This window comes from Solanum pennellii, chromosome 8 (assembly GCF_001406875.1).
Source record: "Solanum pennellii chromosome 8, SPENNV200".
Taxonomy (NCBI): Eukaryota; Viridiplantae; Streptophyta; class Magnoliopsida; order Solanales; family Solanaceae; genus Solanum; species Solanum pennellii.
In genome coordinates, this window is record NC_028644.1 from 2,923,554 (window position 1) to 2,946,505 (window position 22,952).

A 22,952-nucleotide genomic window follows, 5' to 3' on the forward strand; every position below is an offset into this window, starting at 1 on the left:
TGTGATACGGAGAGTTATGAAATATCCCTCTTAAATAATACTTCATCCTTGTGTAAAACAAAAATAATAAAAAATACAAAGAAAACATATATCTTTTCCTTTTCTTGATTGAAGTTATTTAAGTTTGTATTTTTTATTATAAAATGTAGAATAATTTGAGAAATACTTTATCCTATTTTTTCGGTAGAATATTTAAATCACCCCCAAATAAACGGAAGTTCCAATGGCCATGACAACATAAAACTAAAAAAAATTTAAACCATTTCAAAATTATTCTTTAGGTTGGTCAAAAATGATTAAGAAAAAAAAAAAAGAAAAATACAAAGTACAAAATACAAAATAATTACAACCTTTTTTTTTATTCACTTTTATTACCAACCTCATACTTTCAACTTTGATCATTACAATTCCCAAAAAGTTTGATCAAGTTTCTCATTTTTTTGCCTAAAAAACTTTTTTTATTTTATTTTTTGGTTTTGTTTCAACTACCCCTTTATCATTAATTATACACAAATGATGGGGTTAGTTTTTTTCTGGCATTTTTAATTTTTTTTTTCTGGAGATTATTATTATAATTATCCAGAAGGTGATTATTTGATCTGATCAAGAAAGGGTTCTTGCTGAATTTTTATTGGGTTTATTCTCAAAAAACCTAATAGAAATTCAGTATTTTTCTTGTTAAAAAGGTGCAAACCCCATTTTTATTTGTAAAATGGTTTATTTTTGGGATGATATTATTAAGGATATGTTCATTTCATGATAATCTATAGATTGTTATTTTGGATCCTAGTTTGATGCAATTTCTTGCTTTTAGTATATAGTTTTAATGTTCAATAGATTAATATTCATGTTTAATAAAATAGAGATAGAGTCAAGTCCGAGTATGGAGAAAATTCTGTTGGGAGCGTCACCACCGAATGGATTCTGTAAAGCGCGATTCGAATTTAATGAAAGTCCCAATATGGGTTTTGAAAATCGGGTGGGACACAAAAAAAAAAATAGAGATGGAGTAGGAGGAGAAGCACAACTTTTATGCATTGCAATTGTAGAATTCCTTGTTTTTTCTTAAAAAGTTTTTAAATAATGATGGTGTTCAAGCCAGCTTTTGCGTGCACCTCAAATATTTCATCAGGTCCCTGCTACTTTTCACCGGTAGGCATCGAGCGACTTTGACCAAGGTTTTGTCAAATCCCAAACAAGACAAAAACACTAAGTGATTTTTGATAAAAATGTGCATGTGCTGGTAGGAGGTAGCAACTACCTCATGCTCGGAAGTTGGTTGGTCCGGACACCATGGTTATCGAAAAAAAATTGAAAAAGCATTTTTGGGATTTGAATCTTGGCCTTCCATGATTTGGTGCAAGTGTTGAATTCCATTGCATATTTTCACTTTATTACTAATTTAGGGTTGAGCTTAATCTAACTTTTGTGGCTTTGTTATTATTGTAGGTCTTTGTTGTATTGAAGTTTTTTGCAACTCATAAAAGGTAAATGGATCAATTTAGGCAAATTGGTGAAGTAGTTGGGAGTTTGAAGGCTCTTATGGTGTTGAAAAATGATATCCAAATCAATCAAAGGCAATGTTGTTTTCTATTTGATATGTTTGTTCATTCTTTTGATACAATTTCAGAAGAAATCAAACATAACTTAAGGTTAAATGAGACTAATATAAAGTGGAAAGCTCTTGAGCTACCTATGAAAGAGCTTCATAGGATCTTTAAAGAAGGCGAATCGTACGTAAAATATTGTTTGGATGTTAAAGATTTGTGGGGGAAAGCCATAAGTCTCCATATGAACAGAGATTGTGTTGAGTTTCATATTCATAACTTGCTGTGTTGCTTCCCTGTTGTTATTGAAGCTATTGAGACTGCTGCAGAAATCTCGGGGTTCGATGAGGAGGAAATGCAGCAGAGGAGAACCGCGTTAATGAGGAAATACGATAGGGAATTGATTGATCCGACGTTTTTTCAGTGGATGTCTGGGAAGCAGTACTTGGTAACTCGCGAAATATGTAGCCGGTTGGAGAGTTGTTGGAAAGAGGATAGATGGTTGCTTATCGATATGATAAGGCAAAAGAAAACAGAAACTTTGTTGAAGTATGAACAAAGGCTTGGAGACTTGTTGTTAAGGAAATTAGATGGTGTTGAACCAATTAACAAGATATTGTTGCCTAGTTCAATCCTAGTCGGATCAAACGATTATCATGTGAAGAGACGTTTAGGGTCGTGGGGCGGACATGTTAAGGAGATACAATGGTTAGGTGAGAGTTTTGCTCTGAGGAACTTTTTCGGAGAGGTTGAATCGTTACATGATGAGATATCTTTGGTGTTTTCTTTATCCCATCCCAACATTCTGCAATATCACTGTGGTTTTTATGATGAAGAGAGGAAAGAAGGGTATCTTGTTATGGAGCTGATGAATGATACTCTTACGACGTACATAAAAGATCATTCTGGTCAGAGGAAGAGACCGGCTTTTTCAACGTCTGCTGCAGTTGATATTATGCTTCAGATTGCAAAAGGGATGGAGTATCTGCATTCGAAAAAGATTTATCACGGAGAATTGAACCCGTCTCATGTACTTCTTAGAGCAAGAAATTCCTCAGTAGAGAGCTATTTTCATGCGAAACTCAAAGGTTTCGGCTTAACTTCAATCAAAAGCACTTATAAGTCTGCCAGCCACAATGCAGCTGATTCCGTTATATGGTTTGCCCCGGAAGTTCTTGCTGAACAAGAAAAACCAGGAAGCAAGTGTGCCTTCAAGTACACAGAACAAGCTGATGTTTATAGCTTTGGAATGATTTGTTTCCAAATTTTGACGGGGAAAGTTCCGTTTGATGAAGGACATTTGCAAGGGGAGAAAGTCGTGCGGAATATCAGAGCAGGGGAGAGGCCTCTCTTCCCATATCCTTCACCTAAATACCTTGTGAACTTAACAAGAAGATGTTGGCATACCAATCCAAATCTTCGTCCACGTTTCTCGTCTCTATGCAGGATTTTACGTTACATCAAGAAGGTCCTTGTCATAAATCCGGAACATGGCCAGCCTGAAACTGCCCCTCCACTTGTAGACTACTGTGATATTGAGGCTAGCTACTCAAAGAAGTTTGCTGAAGAGGAGAGCACGAGTTTGATTCCCGTATCACAGATTCCTTTTCAAATGTTTGCTTACCGGCTCATTGAGAAAGAGAAGATTATTGGAAAGAACTGGGATCCATCACATGATGGTTTTTCGGTCCACAGGAGAGCATCATTGCTGAGTGATGACGGGCAATTGTCTGCGATGGATGATCTCTTTCTTGCACCGAGTGATGGAAGGTCAGTTTGCTCTGAGATAATTGACAGGAAAGATTCAAGATTGTTTGATCAGAGGTCAGCTATCTCCGAGATACCACATAGAAGGCTTCTCTTATTCGATCAAACATCAGTTGGTTCTGAGAGTCCGGAGAGGAGATTCTCGTCTGTGGCAACAGCAGATGAAACACATTTCTTTACTGATAGTCCGGACAGGAAAGGAGCAGTATCATCACCAATAGTAAATAGGTCACCACGCATTGACGCATTAGAGAAAAAGATCATTTCATCGATGAGCAAGAACCAAAGACTCCAACTTTTGGCCAACCAAGAGAAGGCAATGTCTCCAAAAGCAGGTGATGAAAAACCTTCATCAAGCGTAGCAGCTCCGCAAAAATTAGCATCTCCTCGGACTTCAGAGAAGATGAAATCAGCTGAACAAAATATAGTATCTCCTCCGACTTCAGAGGAAATGAAACCAGCTGCACAAAATTTAGTATCTCCACGGACTACAGAGACGAAGAAATCAGCTGAGCCAAATTTAGTATCTCCACGGACTACAGAGATGAAGAAATCAGCTGAGCTAAATTTAGTATCTCCACGGACTACAGAGACGAAGAAATCAGCCGAGCAAAATGTAGTATCTCCTCCGATTTCAGAGAAGAAAATTTTATCTTATGATCTGAAACCGACTAGTTCTGAGACTCAAGAAAAGAAAAATGAATCAGATGATCAGAAACTAATCAGTTCAGAGGCTCATGAGAAGAAACATTCATCTGATGATCAGAAATTACGACGTTCAAAGACTTTAGATCGGAAAAAGTCATTAGCTGCCAATGACAAACCACTTCATGGAGAGGAGATGCAAAGAACAAGTTCGAGAACCAGGAGAATAAACCAAAAGTTATTCAACATTGCAGACAAGAAAGTTCCTGAACCTAATCAAATTTCAACGTCATCCGAAAATCACGAGAAAATTGCATCCAAGCCCATCAACCAAAAGACAGCAGTCAAGAAAGATTCATCGCGTAACAAATTGCAGGACACAAAGGCTAGCACAATACCAGGTTAGCTCTTCTACGAACCACCTCCCAAAGCATAGACGAAAAAAGAGGAATAAATAGGACACTCCTCCCGTTTCAATTTTTTTGTTTGGTTTTAACTTGGCTCGGAATTTTAGAAAGTAAATAAGACTTGTGAATTTTGTTTTATAAACTAAAGATACGTGGAATTTACCAAAAAGTAAAGAGACATTCTTGTTGAAACAGACTCAAAAAGGAAAGTTAAACAAATAAATTGAAACGGAGGGAGTAGGTCTTATTTTGTCACTTGATTCTCAATCAGTCTGATGTTTAGTGTCTGAGGACATCCAAACATGAGTCTAATGTAAAATTGTTTATGCAGAGAAACTGATCGACGACTCACCAAGATCCTCACCAGCTAGAGGTAATAGAATACATTCATCGCCAATGTCTTCTCCAACACGATCCCCAAAGACATATTCAAGATCACCAGCAATCGGTTCAAACGGATGTGGATATCAATCCCCAAGTTCATCACCATTAAATCCATGTTCACGATGTTCAAGAGTAAACCGAGAGTACCAAACTTCAGGTATGAGCCCACATACACAGAGGAAAGCTCATACCTCTCATTCGGAGATAGCTTAGCTCTTCATCTGTCTTCCAATGCATGCTTGTACAGTCAAACCTCTCTACAACAACATTTTTGTCCCGATAGTTTTTTGGTTCTTAGTGCAAAATGCTGTTATAGGTAACATATAATATAACACAAGCAGAAAAAAGATTCCATAGAGACATGATTGTTATAAAGAGGTCTAACTGTACAACAATATTTGCACTGTGGATCAACGGGCCTGTTGGAAGAGCACCGATGAGACATGTAGTCCCAGTTAGAGCTAGAAAAGCTCCCCAGGTTTTCATGGGGACCTTTGTAACAAGAGAAATATGAATTACTGTATATACAGGTTTTCCACTTTCTGTATCTGTTTGTCAAAGCTCTCTTCACATTATTTTCTAGGCATAATACATTAAAAAAAACACTCAAACTTGGTTTCAACTGACAACTAAACACATCAACTCGTCCCTACCATGTCTCATGGACAATCAATGTTGCCGTGGGTAGGTGCACATTGTTAGTTAAAGTGTCCAACTGATACAATGGAGATGAGTTAAGGTGTCTAGATGTGCATACTCAAAGTTGGAGCATTTAGTTATTAGTTGACTTTAAAGACCAAGTTAAAGTGTCTATCTATTTATTGTGTCTATCTTCATGACTTTCTCGATTTCACGGGTGCGATTAAGGTGTGTAGTAAATTTTTTTTTAGTTTCTCTGCAAGGATCTTTTGGTCTACTATCTAGAAATGGAAAAGGGCATTTATATTTCTTTAACTTCTTTTAGAGTTGATATACTGTTACAAGAGTGACTCACATATATCACTACGTTTACTAAATTCGTTCACATATGCTTCTTACCATTGTAAAAATGATTTTACATATATCTCTATCATTACAAAAGTAATAATTTTTTTAATATTTTTAATATTTTTAAAAAAAATCATGTATTTGATCTTTTTCACGTATAAATTATTTTCGACTTCTTCGGTTATTATTGTTTTAGTTTCTTTTTTTTTTAATTTTCTTTAATGTAAAAAAAAAGAAATACAAAAAAAGAAATGTGAATGAGAGAGAAAAATTTAAAACTAACTTTTGGGGCTATATTGTAATTTAATTTTTATATTTGTAAATTTTTGGGGGCATATGTAAAAAATTTGAGAAAATAAATGAAAAAGATAAATTTGACCATCAAAATAATAAATTCAAACTACCTGTTAAATTTTTAAAAAATGTGAAATGTTCAAATATACGTCGACATCAACATGGATTGTTCTTTTATAAAAAAAATTAACGAAAAAATAAAAAAAATATTTTTTTTCACTCTCGTTAGAGGAAAAGAGTATATATGAATTATGAATCATTTGTGTAAAAATAAGGGTATATATGAGTCACTTTCATAATAAGGGTACTTTAACTCTAAATGACAAAATTGAGAAGTATATCAACTCTTTTCCATCAAGAAATCACGGGTGAAAGTATATGTTCAGATATGAGTTCGATCAAACTCCGAGTTTTTCTTAAACATGTAATTATGTTTAAAAATTTATTAGATAGGTAAAAATATCAAATTTAAAACTCAGTTATTAACACTTTTTTATTTTGAAAATTCATAAAATTAAAATTTTGATTCCACCCCGAAGAATATCTTTTGAGTAAAGTAGAAATCTTTTTAGAAATTATTAGAGTATGACTAGAAGTTTGTTAAGTATTACAAATATAATATAATAATCTAATATTTTCCTTGTAAGATTAAAAAATGACTACGCAACCCTTCACCATAGATAAAGAACGTGTCACTCTTACGTCATATATACCGTTAGGTTTCGGTAAATTTCTTTTCTAGCGTCTCCTATTTATCATATTTGCTTTTTTATTTCGTTATTAAGTGTTTTTTTATATTGTAATTTTTGAATTTGTAACAGAATGTGTGGTATTGAGGTAATTTGGGGCATGAATTATAGGTGACAAAAAAGTTTTAAAATCTAAAAAGAGTGACCCTAGTTTTAATTATTAAGTGTCTGTGACAATTCCTTCTTCTCCATCCTTCTGCCGCTTCCTCCTCTACCACAACCATCAATTCTTCCTCCATTGCCATCACTCTCTTATTCTTTTTCTTTTACCACCATTGTTGCCACCTTCTTATTTTTTACCTACGACTCCAAAACAACCATCACCTACACCCTTATTGTTCAACTTTATCATCCTCTCTTTTATCTCGCTTGCTACAATAATTATTATAGTTCCTATACCAACTTCAGTCGTTGCTGAAAAAACTTCAACAGTTGGTACAATAATTTAATAGTTGCTGAATAAACTTTAACAATTGTTAGAATAACTTCAGCAGTTATTGCGACAACTTCAGCTATTGCTTGATTTTCTTAAAGAAAACAATGACTTCAACTTCAAAAAATTTAAAACTAAAGCAAATTAATTTGTGAAATAGGACCAACAAGAGAAAAAAAATAAAATATGATAAAATATAATAAAAGCTAACGATAACGATAGCAACAATAAAGAAGAACACATAAATGGAAGTAGAGAAAAAGAAATGAAAAACAAGAAGAAATTTTGGAAAGAGGAGGCAGAAAGAAATTTTGAAATTTAAGAAGCGAGGAAACTAATCAAACATTTTGAAATTAGAAATTGAGTTTATTTTGAATGTTTTGAAAAGTTTAGAAGTTTTAAATATTATATTTTAGACCCCAATTATCTTAATCACTAATTTAAAAAGTTTGACTTGGTCAAATTTTTTTTTCCATCAATTTCAATCTGAAGACTTTTTTGTCACTTATCCCTCAATGATCCAAATTATGTATTTGTCTTAAAAGATATGTCGAACATTAATAAGCTATTACTTTAGAATTCAGTGCATTTAGTTTTTAGGTTATCATTGTGTGTGGACCACTTTTCACGCATATTTCAAGATTCAGAAAATTAAATGAATTAGGATCAATAAACATAGTCAAGGGCGACTCAATAGAACGAACAGTCTACAGCCATAATTTAGAAATTTCAATAGAATGAATGGTCTAAAGCTATAATTTAGAAATTACAAGAATAAACATATATAAATTATTGTATGTTATATTACAACACAAATGTTTAAGTGTTTTTTATTAATTATACTTTTGAAAACTTTTCCAACATAGTCAACTGTTACATAAACTGTTAAAATTATTCTAAAAATGTTCAAAAATAAAATTAAAACTTTACTTCTTTAATATGCCAATTCGAGTTCATTTTTTGTATTTATATAATATTTTGTAATACTTTTAAATATACCAGGCCGAGAAATTCGGACAACCATCCCCCTATGTGCCAATTATATAATATTTCGTAATACTTTTAAACATAAAATTTAAAAATTATGTGCTTAATCAGTAAGAGATTACCAACCAACTATAGTGGAACCTCTCTAAATTACTACACAAAAATTTTAAAAACTCTATAACATAATATTTTCTTCAATCCCGACGTGGGCGAGTGAAAAAAATCACCAATTTCGATAAGATAATAAGATAATTTATTTTAATAATATTCCTTTATAAATATATGGTCCCATTAATATTACAAATTAATAATTCATTAAAGTTATAAAAATATTTATGACAATTTAGTGAAATGTGATTCTAGTGTCTTTTGTTAAAAGTTAAATTTAGTTGAAATTCTTCTCTAACTTTCTATTGCATCCAAATGTCCTGATGTTATCTTCTCCAACTGCATTCAAAATTGTGAAGAGTTCTAGACACGATAAGTGTTTCCTTATGTGTAACACCTCATAACTCTATTCTTAGAATTCGAATAGGTTGTCGTAAATGTATCAACTTGGGTCGGATTATATATTACTTGTTCATGTATATTATGGTCCATTCCTAAGTATTAAAAGTGTTTAGGATGTGAGTTGACGTAATGATGAACCTTTAGCACATAGTTAAGTTGACAGATTCCCAACAATTAAGTTTTTTCGTGTAAGTCCATTCAAGAATCAACTTCAATCAATCATACCTCCTAACATATGAATATTTTTTGTAGCTTAATACCAACCAAATAAAAGGCGTTGAAGTCTTCTTTCATCCGTTTTTAACTGTTCTTCAGTCCAAATTATGTGCTAAAAATTATGTCATTTTCTTGGCACTATGTAGTCTGCGAGAACCAGGCAACAAGTACACACAAACGTAGGATTATGTTTCACTGCTTTGTTGATTGACCTTCTAAGAGGCTCTGGACCCACATAGATATGATATGGTCTTATACTCTAGCAAGATATAGGGCATCCCTCCCAATTGGGTTAGCTGTTGAACATCATGAACTCACATGATATATGTAGGTTATCAGAAACTCTCCAATTATGCAAATTTTATTATATGGTTCATTTTAAATATGTTATTTTATGTATAGTATTATGTAAGACTACTGAAAATGACTCAAGTATATGCATATGTACTTTTGAAAATAGATTTTTATGATATTTGATCATGGACTCTAATTGTTTTCTCTTCAAAAATTTTACAATATATGTGATCTCGAAAATCTTATTTCACTATCTTGTGCATGATTCTTTAATTGATTCTACAGTCCCCCTTTACTTACTCAGCATATTCAACGTAATGACGCATATATTTCTCTGCGCTGCATCTTTTTTATGATGTAAATTCCAATATTAACACTCAAATTCATGGCTAGTGAGGTTGCGGTACTTCCATTTAGCTTCTGTTGAGTCCTCATTTGGAGACTCCATTGTTTTAGATTTCAACTATTTTCCTTATGTTGTCTTTGTTTAAGGTAGTAGGGGTCCATGTTCTAACAAATTTATATTTTCATTCTAAAGTAGTAGAGATTTTATTCAGACATTAGTAGTGTAGTCATATGAAGTTATTGAATTCTTTGTAACCATATGTTTCTGTTTCCGCAGTACTTCATGTGATATGCCTGATATGTTTAGTCAAGGGTTAGCCTGTGATCATTCGTAGTCCTACGTTCGTGTCTCGACTGGGGTATAGACTTGCGCTGTGACATTATACAGAACTGATTCGAGATGTACTGTATCGTCTTTAACTTTATCGTCAATATTATTTTCTTCAATGGTATATATAATTTTGTGAAAATGGTCTGATATACCCCTCAACTTTGTTATTTGGAGCTGATATACCCCTCGTTATAAAAGTGGCTCATATATGCCCTTACCGTTATACAAACGGCTCACATATACCCCTGCCGTTACAAAATGACTCACATATACCCTTCATTTAACGGAAAATAAAAAATTAGTTTTATATTTATATTTGTTACTTCTATTTTTTTAAAAAAAATTATTTAGGGGTATATATGATTATTCTATTAAAGTTCAAGGTATATTTTAATTTTTTTCATACATAAATTATTTTTGGACTTCTTTTATTATAATTATTTGAGTTTCTTATTCTTATTTGTTTTTTTCTTTCATTCCTTAATTTAAAGAGAAAAAAATTAAACTTTTTTTTTTTTTGTGTATTGTAATTTAATTTCTTATTCGAAGAAAAAATTTGGTCATCTACAATAAGTTTTACAAGAATATTAGTGAAACATAAATAAATTTGATTATCAAAATAATAATTATAATTAGTCATTGAAACAAAAAAAGTCAAAATAATATGTTTGACGAGGATTAAATTTACTCATATGGGATTATATTATTTTTTTTAAAAAATAAAAATTTAGATTAATTTTTTTTTTCATTTCCGTTAGAGGAAAAGGGTATATGTGAGCCATTTGTTTATAAGTAGAGGTATATATGAGCCACTTTTATAACGAGGGGTATATCAGCTCTAAATGACAAAGTTGAGGGGTATATAAGACCCTTTTCCCTATAATTTTTTATAAGTCCCGAACCTCTGAACAAGTATAATTTTCACTCAAATTGAGAATCGGGATTATTGACATCAATTATATTGTAGTAATCAAATTATTAATCACGACCTCAAATTCATGAATATCATTTTCACAAGAGCGTTTATTTAAATTCCTTGAGGTTTCATCTCCGAATAATGTAATTAAAATCAATTGTCATTGAATCTTGAAACATTCTTTAAATTAATAAATATTTATTTAACGGTTACATAATACATTTTACAAAATAATAATGTGTTGTCTTCTCGAACTGCACCCAAAAATTGTGAAGAGTTCTAGATGAGATAAATGTTTTATTATGCGTAACTAGTTGTAGATGTGCTATATTTTTTTTTATAACTTCATCATCAATATTGCTTTTTACGATGATATCCACAATTTCTTAACTTTGCTCTGAACATGTATCATTTTCACTCAAATTGCTGTTATCGAGATTATTGACATCAATTTTACTGTACTTTTTCAAATGATTAATTATGACCTCAAATTCATGAATGTCATTTTAAAAAGAGGGTACATTTAAATTCCTTGAGATTTTATTTGCGAACAGTGTAATTGAAATCTCCAAACACTCTTTAAGTTAATAGATATTAATTTAAATAATATATCTATAAAATAATAATGTGTTATCTTCTCGAACTACACCCAAAAATTCATATATGTCGTTTTCACAAGAAAGTTCATTTAAATTCCTTGAAGTTTCATCCCCGAACAATGTAATTAAAATCAATGTTCATTGAATCTCTAAACACTTTTTAAATTAACAAATATTAATTTATCGATTAACTAATACATCTATAAAATAATAATATCTAATGCTCCCAACAATATTAATTTTAAAAAAGTTTTACTGTATTAAGAAATTTTTTAATTAACAGTAGCAATAAATACATAATTGTTTTTTAATGTTTTAGTTTAGGGTATTTTGTTTCACCTCGTCTTCATCAGATCTGCTGGTCTCTTTTTAGGTATGTATCTTTTCATCTTTGTTTGCTCGTTGCTTTTGATTCTTCGTTCTCTTCAGATCTATATATGTTTTCAAATTTGAGCGTACTGAATTTGGGGTTTTATGGTTTTTGGGTGAATTGATGAGGCGTTTTAATGGAGGTCAGAGGTAGGGCTGGAAGTAGAGTAGAGTTTACAATTCGATATGACAAGTTATTAATTTAGAACTCACTAACTTAAATGAATTAGAATTTTGAATCCATAAGTTTACAATTTGATAATTTATTGGAAGTTCATGTATTCCTAGATTTCAAGTTAATATGTATAATAATAACTTGGTCTATAATCGAAACTGTGGATCCGGCCATGCTCATTGTGTGATGGTTTAGTTTGCGATGTTTAAGGGTGGACTCACCCTTCGCGAAGTTGCTGAAAATTATATTGTATATAAAGGTCAAATATTGGTCTAATAAATCGATATAAAACTATTGATACCTCTTGACATAAGTTAAAGGTTTAGTTTAAAGGTTTAGTCTAGTGGTTACTGGACTATGAAAATTTCTTAAGGTCGGGTAGTCTTAGCCTTTATGGCCTCGTAGTAATTTCTCTTACGAACAAAATTTACTACAACCATAAACCATTGACACCCCTTCGTGAAAATTGTAGGCGATGTCAACCAAGGGTATTGTGATTCTTGTGAAAAGAGTTTGTCAATTGCATTGAGATCAGCAAAAAGACAATCAACTGTTGTTTGAGATATACTTTTATTAGGTTGCTTGCTATTTCTAGTTATGGAAAGTTTGGAATCCAATGTACATTTCGTGACATGGAGAACGTATTGGACTCTTAATCTAGAACATCGAGTTTGAAACACCATTTAGATACAATGCATACAACTTATTGAGAAAAGATGTCAATGGTCATATTTAGGCATAATTATGCTTTCACTCTTGTAGAACATGAAAGCATTGGAACATTCATTCATATCTAAATTCAACAGGGAGACACATATTTGTTGTTACGAGTTCTAGATTATTTGTTGTAGGGACAATGTAGTTTACACTGTTATGTTATCATTTTTGTGCTTTAATTTTGCGGGGAAAACACTTCCAATTGTAATTTTATGATCAAGCTACTTGGGTCAATTTCATGACTTGTTCCTTTTTTTGTTGGTTGTAGATGGCATTGGTTGTTATCTGTGGTCAGCCATGTAGCGGGAAATCAACAGCTGCAGCTTGTTTATCTGAAGCACTTAGACAAACGGAACCAGAACCATCTGTTAGAACTATAGATGAAACTTCATTTCATCTTAGTCGCAACCAAAGCTATGCGAACATGACCGAGGAAAAGAATTTAAGAGGTGTATTGAGGTCTGAAGTTGACAGATCTTTGTCAAAGGACAGTATAGTTATAGTGGATTCTCTTAATAGCATCAAGGGCTATAGATACGAGTTATGGTGTTTGGCTAGAGCAGCAGGGATTAGATATTGTGTTGTCCATTGTGACGTTGATGAGCAATCTTGTAGAACATGGAACGTCGAACGTTGTGAGAGAGGAGAACCATCTTACGATGATAATATATTTGAAGATCTTGTAAGAAGGTTTGAAAGGCCAGATAGCAAAAATAGATGGGATTCTCCATTGTTCGAGTTATGGCCAGCTAAAGAAGGAATTGATAAATCATCTGCAGCTATGGTTGATGCTGTTACCTATCTTACGAAAAAAGTAGACTCGAAAACGAGAGATGTTAAGATCCTACAACCGACCATCGCGACACAGACTGCACGTGGTTCTGAGGCCAATTCTTTATATGAGATGGACAGGGCAACGCAAGAAATTACAAATGCCATCGTGGAAGCACAGTCCCGCGCTCTTGGGGGTCCTCTCAATGGTGTGTCTCTTGGTCCAGGAATACCAACTATAGATATTTCGAGATCTGTCAGCCTGCCAGAGCTGCGTAGGCTACGACGAACTTTCATCAAACTTGCTGGACAGACGAGCTTGAGCGGGCCACCTCCGCCTTCAGATGCTGATAGTGCAAAAAGGATGTTTGTTGATTACTTAAACAGAGAACTAGGAAGTGGTTGAAAAATTATGTCACAATTAAGGTACACATGGAGGGTTTGATAGTTTTGACGGTTATAAATGGGCTACTTGAGTAACTGTAAGGGCATTTTTGGACCAAACTGAGATGGTGGTTACAAGTAATCCTACTTTTTTTCAAATAATCAAGGGGAATTATTGGCCCTTCTTAGAGAAGGGCTGATTTGGATTGATCAATCTTGACTTACTGTAAAATTACATGCATTTTTATGGTATAAAGAATGTTTTGTAGTGTATAATTTAACATGTTATACTATTTTTTTCCAGAATATTTATCTAAGCGTAATCCTTTATAATTACTTGTAGTTAGATGTTAAGTTTATTTGAAGATATTTGTCGTATATTTTGATTAGTTTGGAGCAGATGCCAGACAAATTAAAGGATTAGAAGTTGAAGTTTCCGTTTGGATATATAATTTGAATTTTTTAAGAGCTCTATATATTTTTTTGGATATACTAGTTCTGGAAACGTGCCTTGCACAGGTCCAAGATATAAAATTGCTCAACATTGTCTGACGTACTCCTATTTGTCTTTTTGTGCATATAAAATAATTTTTTTTTAGTGTTTATTTTTTGCCTAGAACTTAAAAATCAACAATTTTTTTGGTGAATGATGAGCAACTTGTAAGGCTAGAACTAAGCCCCAGGGCTGAAATTTCTTGGGACATAAATACTCCAACAATCATTAAAAATAAAAAAATGAATGAAGGACACAAACCAATAAGAAAAATAGTGACCAATATAAAAAAATATTACAAGAACTATTAGATTATGTGTTTCTCCAACAACCATGAAAATAAAAAATGAACGAAGACACAAATCAATAAGAAAAATAGTGACCAATAAAAAAATACTCTTTACAAAAGAACTATTAGAAGATGAAAACAAAGACTGATGGATTAATATTTTTTATTCAATTTATAAAGGAAGAAATTAAGTACATGAAAGGTTTATGCATGAATGTGTTTAACGGTAGAAGCTAAAAAGTTTTAACAATCAAATTCATTAAGAAATGAAAAATGATAAGTTGTAACATCTAATCATGTATTTAGTCTAGTTTAATTGTCATTATTGATTTAATTTTAAAAATTAGTAAAAGATTTTTTAATTTAAAAAATTGGTGAAGAACATTTTCGTAATCTAACTTTAAACTTAAAATCTTCCCACTTGTAATAATATATGATAATTTAAATTTCTTAAGAGCTCTATATATTTTATAAGGAAAAAATATTTTCTTAGCCAAACTGCTTTAACTTTCTAAAATAAATAAATAGATACAGATATATGAAAAAAAAATAAAACACTTTAGGCGTAATGATGGATACATTGACCACAACTTGGATTAAAAAATATGAATCCAACATTAACATTTTAATTAATTCAAATTTCTGTTATTATTTTGTGCCTCAATATTTACCCTTCTAGAATCATATTTTTAATATTTTATACTTACAATATGAGAAATTAGACTTTTAGAATAATATCAATACAATGTCAAATTAAAATAAATGCTCTGATTTTGTGATCCCCATTTTTTTTTTCTTCCTCTTTCAACTCTTGCTCCTTTTTTCTTGATTCAGATAAATTATCTACATTTTTTTTCTCCGAAAATCGATAAATATTTTGAGATAAATAGCTTTGGATAAAAATCCAGAAAAATTGATTCTTCTCACAGAAAATAGTGAATTTTGCATGGTAATATATTTCTCTTTTAAATATCTCTTTTACTTTCATATATGTTCAACATTTTCATGACCTATCTTGAATCTCTAGCTTCAAAAAAACATTTCAGATTTTATATATATAGATATTTTGGCTGAAAATTGGTGACTATATTTTTCTTTTGTAATTATGGTGTCCGGACAAACAAATTGCGTACACCTCGACTAATTTAACGAATACCAGATGAAAATTGGTGATAATAGGAGTATAATGTGGGGCTTTGAATGAAAATAAATCAACAGATTCATGAAAAAAGTATGACCAATCTCATTAAAAAGGATTTTTTTATATTAAAGCATATATATGATTTAGGTGAAATTTTTTCTAACAGCATAATGTCATAAATTATTGGATGAATCATGAAATAAAATATTCAGGTCTTTTCCAGATATTTACTTTTCTGTTTTAATTTGTTTCTTTTTTCTTAAAGAGATATTATATATGTCATAATTTAGGGCGGGCTACTATTTTGATGCGAGCAGCAGTCAGCACATGTATCAATAGAATGTTTGATGTGTTTGGTTATGACTCGCATTTTTTGCATCTCAATTTGAATTCTTGGCTCCGTCACTGTCCACATCAAAACGAGTTATTTGAAGTGTTTTTATTATGATTTGTTGATCCTGATTTATCTTTAATTTAGGGTGGGCTACTATTTTGATACGAGTAGCACAGGTACCAGTTAACTCTACGCATCAATGGAATGTTTGATGTGTTTGGTTATGACTCGCATTTTTTGCATTTCTATTTGAACTCTTGGCTCCGTCACTATCCACATCAAAAACGAGTTATTTGTAGTGTTTCTATCATGATTTGTTGATCCTGATTTATCTTTAATTTAGGGCGGGCTACTCTTTTGAAGCGAGTAGCACAGATACCAGAGAGCATCAATGGAATGTTTGATGTGTTTGGTTATGACTCGCATTTTTTGCATCTCTATTTGAACTCTTGTCTCCATTACTATCCACATCAAAAACGAGTTATTTGAAGTGTTTCTATTATGATTTGTAGATCCTGATTTTTCTTTGATTCAGGGCGGGCTACTCTTTTGATGCGAGTAGCACAGGTACCAGTTAACTCTGAGCATCAATGGAATGTTTGATGTGTTTGGTTATGACTCGCGTTTTTGCATCTCTATTTGAATTCTTGGCTCCATCACTATCCACATCAAAAACTAGTTATTTGAAGTGTTTTTATTATGATTTGTAGATCCTGATTTTTCTTTGATTCAGGGCGGGCTACTATTTTGATGCGAGCAACACAGGAACGAGTTAACTCTGAGCATTACTAGCCTCTGAAAATTCGGAGGGCAGACATGACGAAGAGAAGTTGGAAGGAATCAATGAAGGCATTTGGGAGTCATATTGATCCTGAGAAGGAAGAACAGTGGAAATGGATGAAAATAGGTAATTATTCGATTCCAGAACAACCTCGACCCTTTGAATGTTATTGGAGGTTGTGGGATAACGCGTTAGAGGCAAAAAGAAGGCAATATAAAGCGAGTGTTCGAGCACAAATTTACCCCCAACGTGGTGGATTTATGTGGTATACAGAATGCCAATTGGTTCGCAGTAAGTTGCTGATACATCCTGTCAACAAGTGCTTAATGGTGGCAAAAACTTAATGTTAACTTGAAAAGTTCACATTCAAGTTTTATATCATATGTTCATACCATAGAGGTGGATTTTGAATATATATATATATATATATTGTAGCTTCAACTGAACTCATTGCTTTCAGCTCGAATTGTGTAAACATAAGCAAAAAGAGTATAAAAAAAGCATGCCATATAATATGATTACACTCCTTTTGAACCCACCAATTCTAAATCCTTAATTCACCTTTGTGTATAATGGTGGCAAACCTTAAGAACTCTGTTTGGTTTGCTGTTATCTATTATTTGATAATGTATACGTGTAACATGTATTGTCTTATCGAGAACATGTTATGTTGATTTAACTGATTCTATATCCTTGATTCGCCTCTGTGTTCTAATGGTGTCAGACCTTAGCTGCCTGTTTGATTTTGTTGTTTTCCCTCGTTTGATAATGTATTCGTTCTAAACTGTGTGCATTGTATTGCATTGTCTGGTTGACACAAAGTTTGGTTAGATTGTATTGTTTTCTGTCGTTCAACAAGATTTTCTTGTGTTGTATGATTGTATGATAACTTATACACACTTTACATTCCAACTTGTATCATCATGTAATCATAATAATAGAATGCACATTGAGATTATGTGACTTCAATAGTGTCTTGCACATGTTAAGCTACCTTTGTTGCTCAGACTCTTTTAAAATATCGTCACGTGCGTGTCAGATCCTCCAAAAGTAGTGCATTTTTTTTATCGGACACGGATGCTGCATTATTTTTGGAGAGTCGGAGCAACATAACCTTTTATGCTTTTTGTTGTTTTTGGAGAGTCCGAGCAACAGTAAGAGAATTTCTAAATTGAAGAGTTTTGTTTGTTATTGCAGAAATTGAGAATAAAGTAAAAAGGATTGCAAAGCTAATCAAGAAAATAAATCAAGGTAGTAGAGAAGGGAACTTGAGAAGAAGATCAGAATTGCTTCAACTTGTTGATGAATTCCACAAACAGTACAAGTCCCTCTATTCGGTGTACGATAATCTAAGAGGGGAAGTAAAGAAAAAACTTAATGAAGAACATGAGGATGATTTATCATCTCAATCTTCTTCATCATGTTCGAATTCAGAATCATATTTTAGCCCCGAGGAATTGACCGCGAAAAGTAGTTCATCTTGTTCCTATTATGAGCCTCTTGATGAGTATGCTATTTTGAAGGACAAAGTTATAACTTCAAATATCGAAGTGAAGGGGGGAAGTGTCGAAAGTTATGATATGGAGAATTTTGAGACACCGATGTCTTATAGCCGAGGGTCTGAGTCAGGGGAATTCTTCAAAGACTTGAGGATTCAAGGTGAAGAGAAGTTTATAGATGAATCTGAATGGTTCCAAGAGAGAGTAAAAGAAAAAGAAGACGAAATCTTGTATCTCACCGATGATTTTGAGCTTCGAGAGAAGGAGAGATTGTCTCAAATGAAGGGGTTAGAGGATCAAATTGCTAGCATGAAGGTTGAATTATATAACTTATGTGTTCAAAAGAGAGAACTTGAAGAGCAACTCGAGTGCAAGTCGAATGAACTTAAGCAAATGGAAGATAGTAACTCGAGACTGCAATCTCGTGTGTTAGCACTAGAAGCAACCTTCACAGAAGTTGATGAAAATCTACTCAACTCAACATCTAGAATAGATGATCTTATGGCAAAATCACACGTTCTTCAGCAAGAAGTGGATGGTTTAAACACTGAAAAGCATGAATTGGAACAAAAGTTGTTAAATGAAACCAAGGAAGGATCAGAACAAGTCAAGGACTTAGCAGAAAAAGCACATTCTTCAGAACTACTACAGCACGTAAATGGTCCACTGCAGCAAGAAGTGGACCGTGTACGTGTTCAAAGGAATGACTTAGAACTAGAAACCAACAAAGGATCGAAACAAGTTAAGGACTTAGATTTTTCAGAACTACAGAAATCTGATTTGGAGCTGTCACTTGAAAAGAAGTCTCACGAGGCATCTGACCGAGTTAAGGATTTAACAGAAAGGACTACTTATCTGCAACATGAGTTGGAAGCCTTAAGAAAACAGAATTGTGAACTAGAGTTGTCACTCCAAGAAAAAACTCAAGCACTATCAGAATGTCATCTTCAGATAGAAAATCTGAAAGGGGAACTAACGAGCACTACTTCATCTGAAAAGGGGCTAACAAAAGCAACGGAGGGCTTAAAATCGGAGGTGAACTCACTCATGGATGCAAAATGTGACATGGAAGAGAAGATAATGGATATGAATCAAGAAGCTTATCATTCAGAGTTACAAAAAGAAAAGCTGACTGATAAGATCATGGAATTGGAAACAAAACTATTAGGAAAAGAAGCAGAGGTGGGAATTCTTCAAAAGAAGCACGAGGTTTACATGAACGATATGTCGGCTCAAGGTTCAACATTGACAGACCGAATCAACAATATTCAAAAGCAGCTGCAAACCGCGGAAACTGAAAAATCAAGATTTCAGTCTCAGCTTGAGAAGGAAAAACATGAATTTTCCCAAAGCCTTATGCAGATGGAAAAGAAAAATACCGAATTGACTATCAAGATCGCGGAGCAGGAGAAAACATTAAAAGGGATGCAAGATGTTGTAAACAAGTCAAAAGGGGAACATAAGCAAATGGAAATCAAGTTAGAGGATTCCAAATTAAATTTTCACAATGCTGAAAGAAAACTAGGAGAAATGACGGAGGAACTACGCAAGTCATTTGAAGACAGTTTACGAATCTTGAGCAGAAGGATCCGCGTGGCAGAACAAATGCATATCGAGAACAAGGAGTGGTACCAAAAAACCAGAAACTCATACGTGAAAGAGAACAAAGATCTAAAAGAGAAAAATGCAAGAAATGAAATGGGGTTGAGGGGAATTAAGGATATATCGTTGACAGCTACCGATATGTTAAGTTCACTAGACACTGTGGCACTCAAGTTTGAGGAATGCACTGCTCATTTCTTGAATCGAATATCAAAGAATTCATGCGAGCTGCAATTTGTAAAAGATTGGGTGATGAGGAAAAATAAAGCGATGGCACACATGAAAGATGACTTTGATTGTTTACTTGCACAATGTGATGACAAAGAATCTGAGATATTGAAGTACAGAGAGAAAGTTTGGAAGTCAGAGAACAAAGTTAGGGAACTAGAGAAGATGATCAAGGACAGAGAGGAATCAATGTTGTCTCTCAAGGAGGAAAAACGAGAGGCGATTAGGCAATTATGTGTATGGATTGATTATCATCGTAGTCGGTCTGATTACTATAAGAGGATCTTGCTAGCTGAATTTGGCCGGAGGAGCGCTCCCTAGGAATGTTTTTTCCTTAAGAGCTATCAGTAACTTCTTTAGTCATAGTTACATGAGGAGATATATGAGCTTGTGTCCTTTTTTTCTTCTTTATACATCTGGTATCCGAAATCTACTGAGTTCAAATTTGCGCTAGCCAACTAAAGGAGGGGGAAGGCTCTTCCTACCAAGAGTTTCACTAGTTTCTTCAGTTATAAGTAACATCTTCTTCTAGTCTACTGGCTCCAGAATCGTTCAGCGTTGGCGCCACTCAAGGGGGAAATGTGCTTCTCACCATGAGTTTCTTCATTCTGACTAAACTAGAGAAGGTTGGAACCGCCATTTGCACGGTCCTCGTGACGGGAACTTGCTTAGATCAAGCCAAGAAGCTGATGTACAAGGTTAACAATCTTCCTGAGAATTGTAAGCCATTTTGTTTTATGTACTCAATAGGCTTGTTCTTGTTAGAAATTAGTATGATTGTATACTGAATAAAAAAGTGTATGAAGCACAAAATTAGTCAAGACACTTAAATAATTTTGGTGACAAAGCTAGACTTTGCATTGTATATTTGGATTTGAGAATCAACTAAATCTCTTGTTGGAGAAAAGAGATTATGTTAAAGAATTCCATATGCAAGAACTGATGTTTTCTAAATATAACTTTATTTCTTCTCTTTTGTGGTGAATTTTCTAGTTTAATAGCTAAGATTGGATTTGGAACAAGTTTTAGGTGCTCAATTAGAACAAACTGTTGTTTGTTTGTCTAAATAAATTTAATTGAACAAGTTTATGGATTGTCTATGTATTCCACCAAAAAAAAATAAAAACAAAGATGAATCGGAAAATTACCTGATAAAAGTAAATATATGCGCAATATTTACCCAAAAAGGAAAAGTTACGCAACAAAGCAAACTTATACTATTTAACTACTTATCATAGCTATAGTTTGCTATAACTATCACTCACGATTAACATTATACATTAATTACATGAGCTGATTTCGAGTTTGTATAATTGGTCATGTTTGCATATGTATAATTCACCAGAATATACAAATATATATATATATGTGTATAATATACAATTATTTAATCTATATACATATACAGTTCACCTCTCTCCCACTCTCTGCGCTCTCTCTTTCGCATCTCTAATCCCTCTACCAATCTCGCTTGCATATATATAAATATATATGTATAATGTACAATTATATACATATATAATTCACCTCTATCCCACTCTTTGCCCTCTCTCACTCGCCTCTCTCCTTTATCTCCCGATCTCGCTCGCCTCTCTCCTTCCTCTGCCACTCTCGTTTGCCATATATACAAATACATATGTATAATATACAATTACCTAACTGATATACACATACAATTCACCTTTCTCCCAATCTTTTCCCCCTCTCTCGTCTCTCTCCTCCATATAACATGTAATTACGAATTGTAATTATCAAACTATAGCTATGGAAAGTAATTGAGCTATTTTTAAGCGGCTATATGTAAAAGTTTCCCTTTGAAAAATTATAATATATAGTTTGAATTTAGGTTTTATTTCTTTCGCTGGGTATCTATTCCCTTGAAGTTGTATCGATTTGCTTCGTACCCGTGTATAAATTCATGTTGTATCTATGTGTTATAATACTGAACCAACATAATAGATACATAGTGAAAACCTACACTATATCACAACTTTTTTTTAAAGTAAACTATTGCTACATCCAATAATTGGGATAATGCACAAGTACCCCCGACCTATGCTCAAAATCTCAGAGACACACTTATACTATACTAAGGTCCTATTACCCCCTGAACTTATTTTATTAATAATTTTCTACCCCTTTTTAGCCTACGTGGCACTATCTTGTGGGCCCAATGCTGTTTGACTTTTTTTTTCAAGTTAGTGCCACATAGACCGAAAAAGGTTAGAAAATTACTTATAAAATAAGTTAAGGGGGTAATAGGACCTTAGTATAGTATAAGTGTGTCTCTGAAATTTCGGGCATAGGTTGAGGAGAAACTTGTGCATTTTCCCTCCAATAATTAGTCGAACTATGTTATTTATGAAATTTTCTCTTTATTAAATTTTAGAAATAACAAAGATGATAGACATAATAAGGTTCTATAAGTATAATTTCAATAATTGTGCTCCACAGCTATAGTTCTATTTGCTATGGAGATTGTGTTTTGTGTATTTTGATTGTGAATATATAAACAAGGAAAGTCTACAAATTATGTATATTTATACATTTGGGAGTTTTTTAGAATTTTGTTGTATATTTCTCTAGTCGATATACAAACATGGTAATGTATTGTGATTTTTTTTATAAAACGTATGCAAATAGTTAGGGTAATCATATACAAATTCTAAATTTATACAATCAGTAACCGAATTATACAAATTCTGGATTTATATAATCAGAAACTGAATTATACAAATTTTGAATTTATACAATCAGA

The 22,952-nt window shown here is 32.9% G+C and overlaps 3 protein-coding genes across 3 annotated transcripts; all 3 read left to right on the forward strand.

Annotated features, from left to right (window-relative positions):
* Window positions 1-462: 462 nt before the first annotated feature.
* On the forward strand, window positions 463-5,297 carry LOC107028092. Its single transcript, XM_015229145.2, has 3 exons — window positions 463-686; window positions 1,450-4,360; window positions 4,698-5,297. Exons 2-3 carry the CDS (start codon window positions 1,492-1,494, stop codon window positions 4,961-4,963), a joined length of 3,135 nt encoding a protein of 1,044 aa, XP_015084631.1. The 5' UTR covers window positions 463-686; window positions 1,450-1,491; the 3' UTR covers window positions 4,964-5,297.
* Window positions 5,298-11,645: 6,348 nt separating this feature from the next.
* On the forward strand, window positions 11,646-14,163 carry LOC107026995 (protein KTI12 homolog). Its single transcript, XM_015228148.2, has 2 exons — window positions 11,646-11,784; window positions 12,941-14,163. The coding sequence occupies exon 2, from the start codon at window positions 12,941-12,943 to the stop codon at window positions 13,847-13,849; it is 909 nt and encodes a 302-aa protein (XP_015083634.1). The 5' UTR covers window positions 11,646-11,784; the 3' UTR covers window positions 13,850-14,163.
* Window positions 14,164-15,384: 1,221 nt separating this feature from the next.
* Window positions 15,385-21,118, forward strand: LOC107027410 (COP1-interactive protein 1-like). The gene is made up of 3 exons (XM_027919095.1): window positions 15,385-15,558; window positions 16,818-17,156; window positions 18,063-21,118. Exons 2-3 carry the CDS (start codon window positions 16,901-16,903, stop codon window positions 20,513-20,515), a joined length of 2,709 nt encoding a protein of 902 aa, XP_027774896.1. The 5' UTR covers window positions 15,385-15,558; window positions 16,818-16,900; the 3' UTR covers window positions 20,516-21,118.
* Window positions 21,119-22,952: the final 1,834 nt, after the last annotated feature.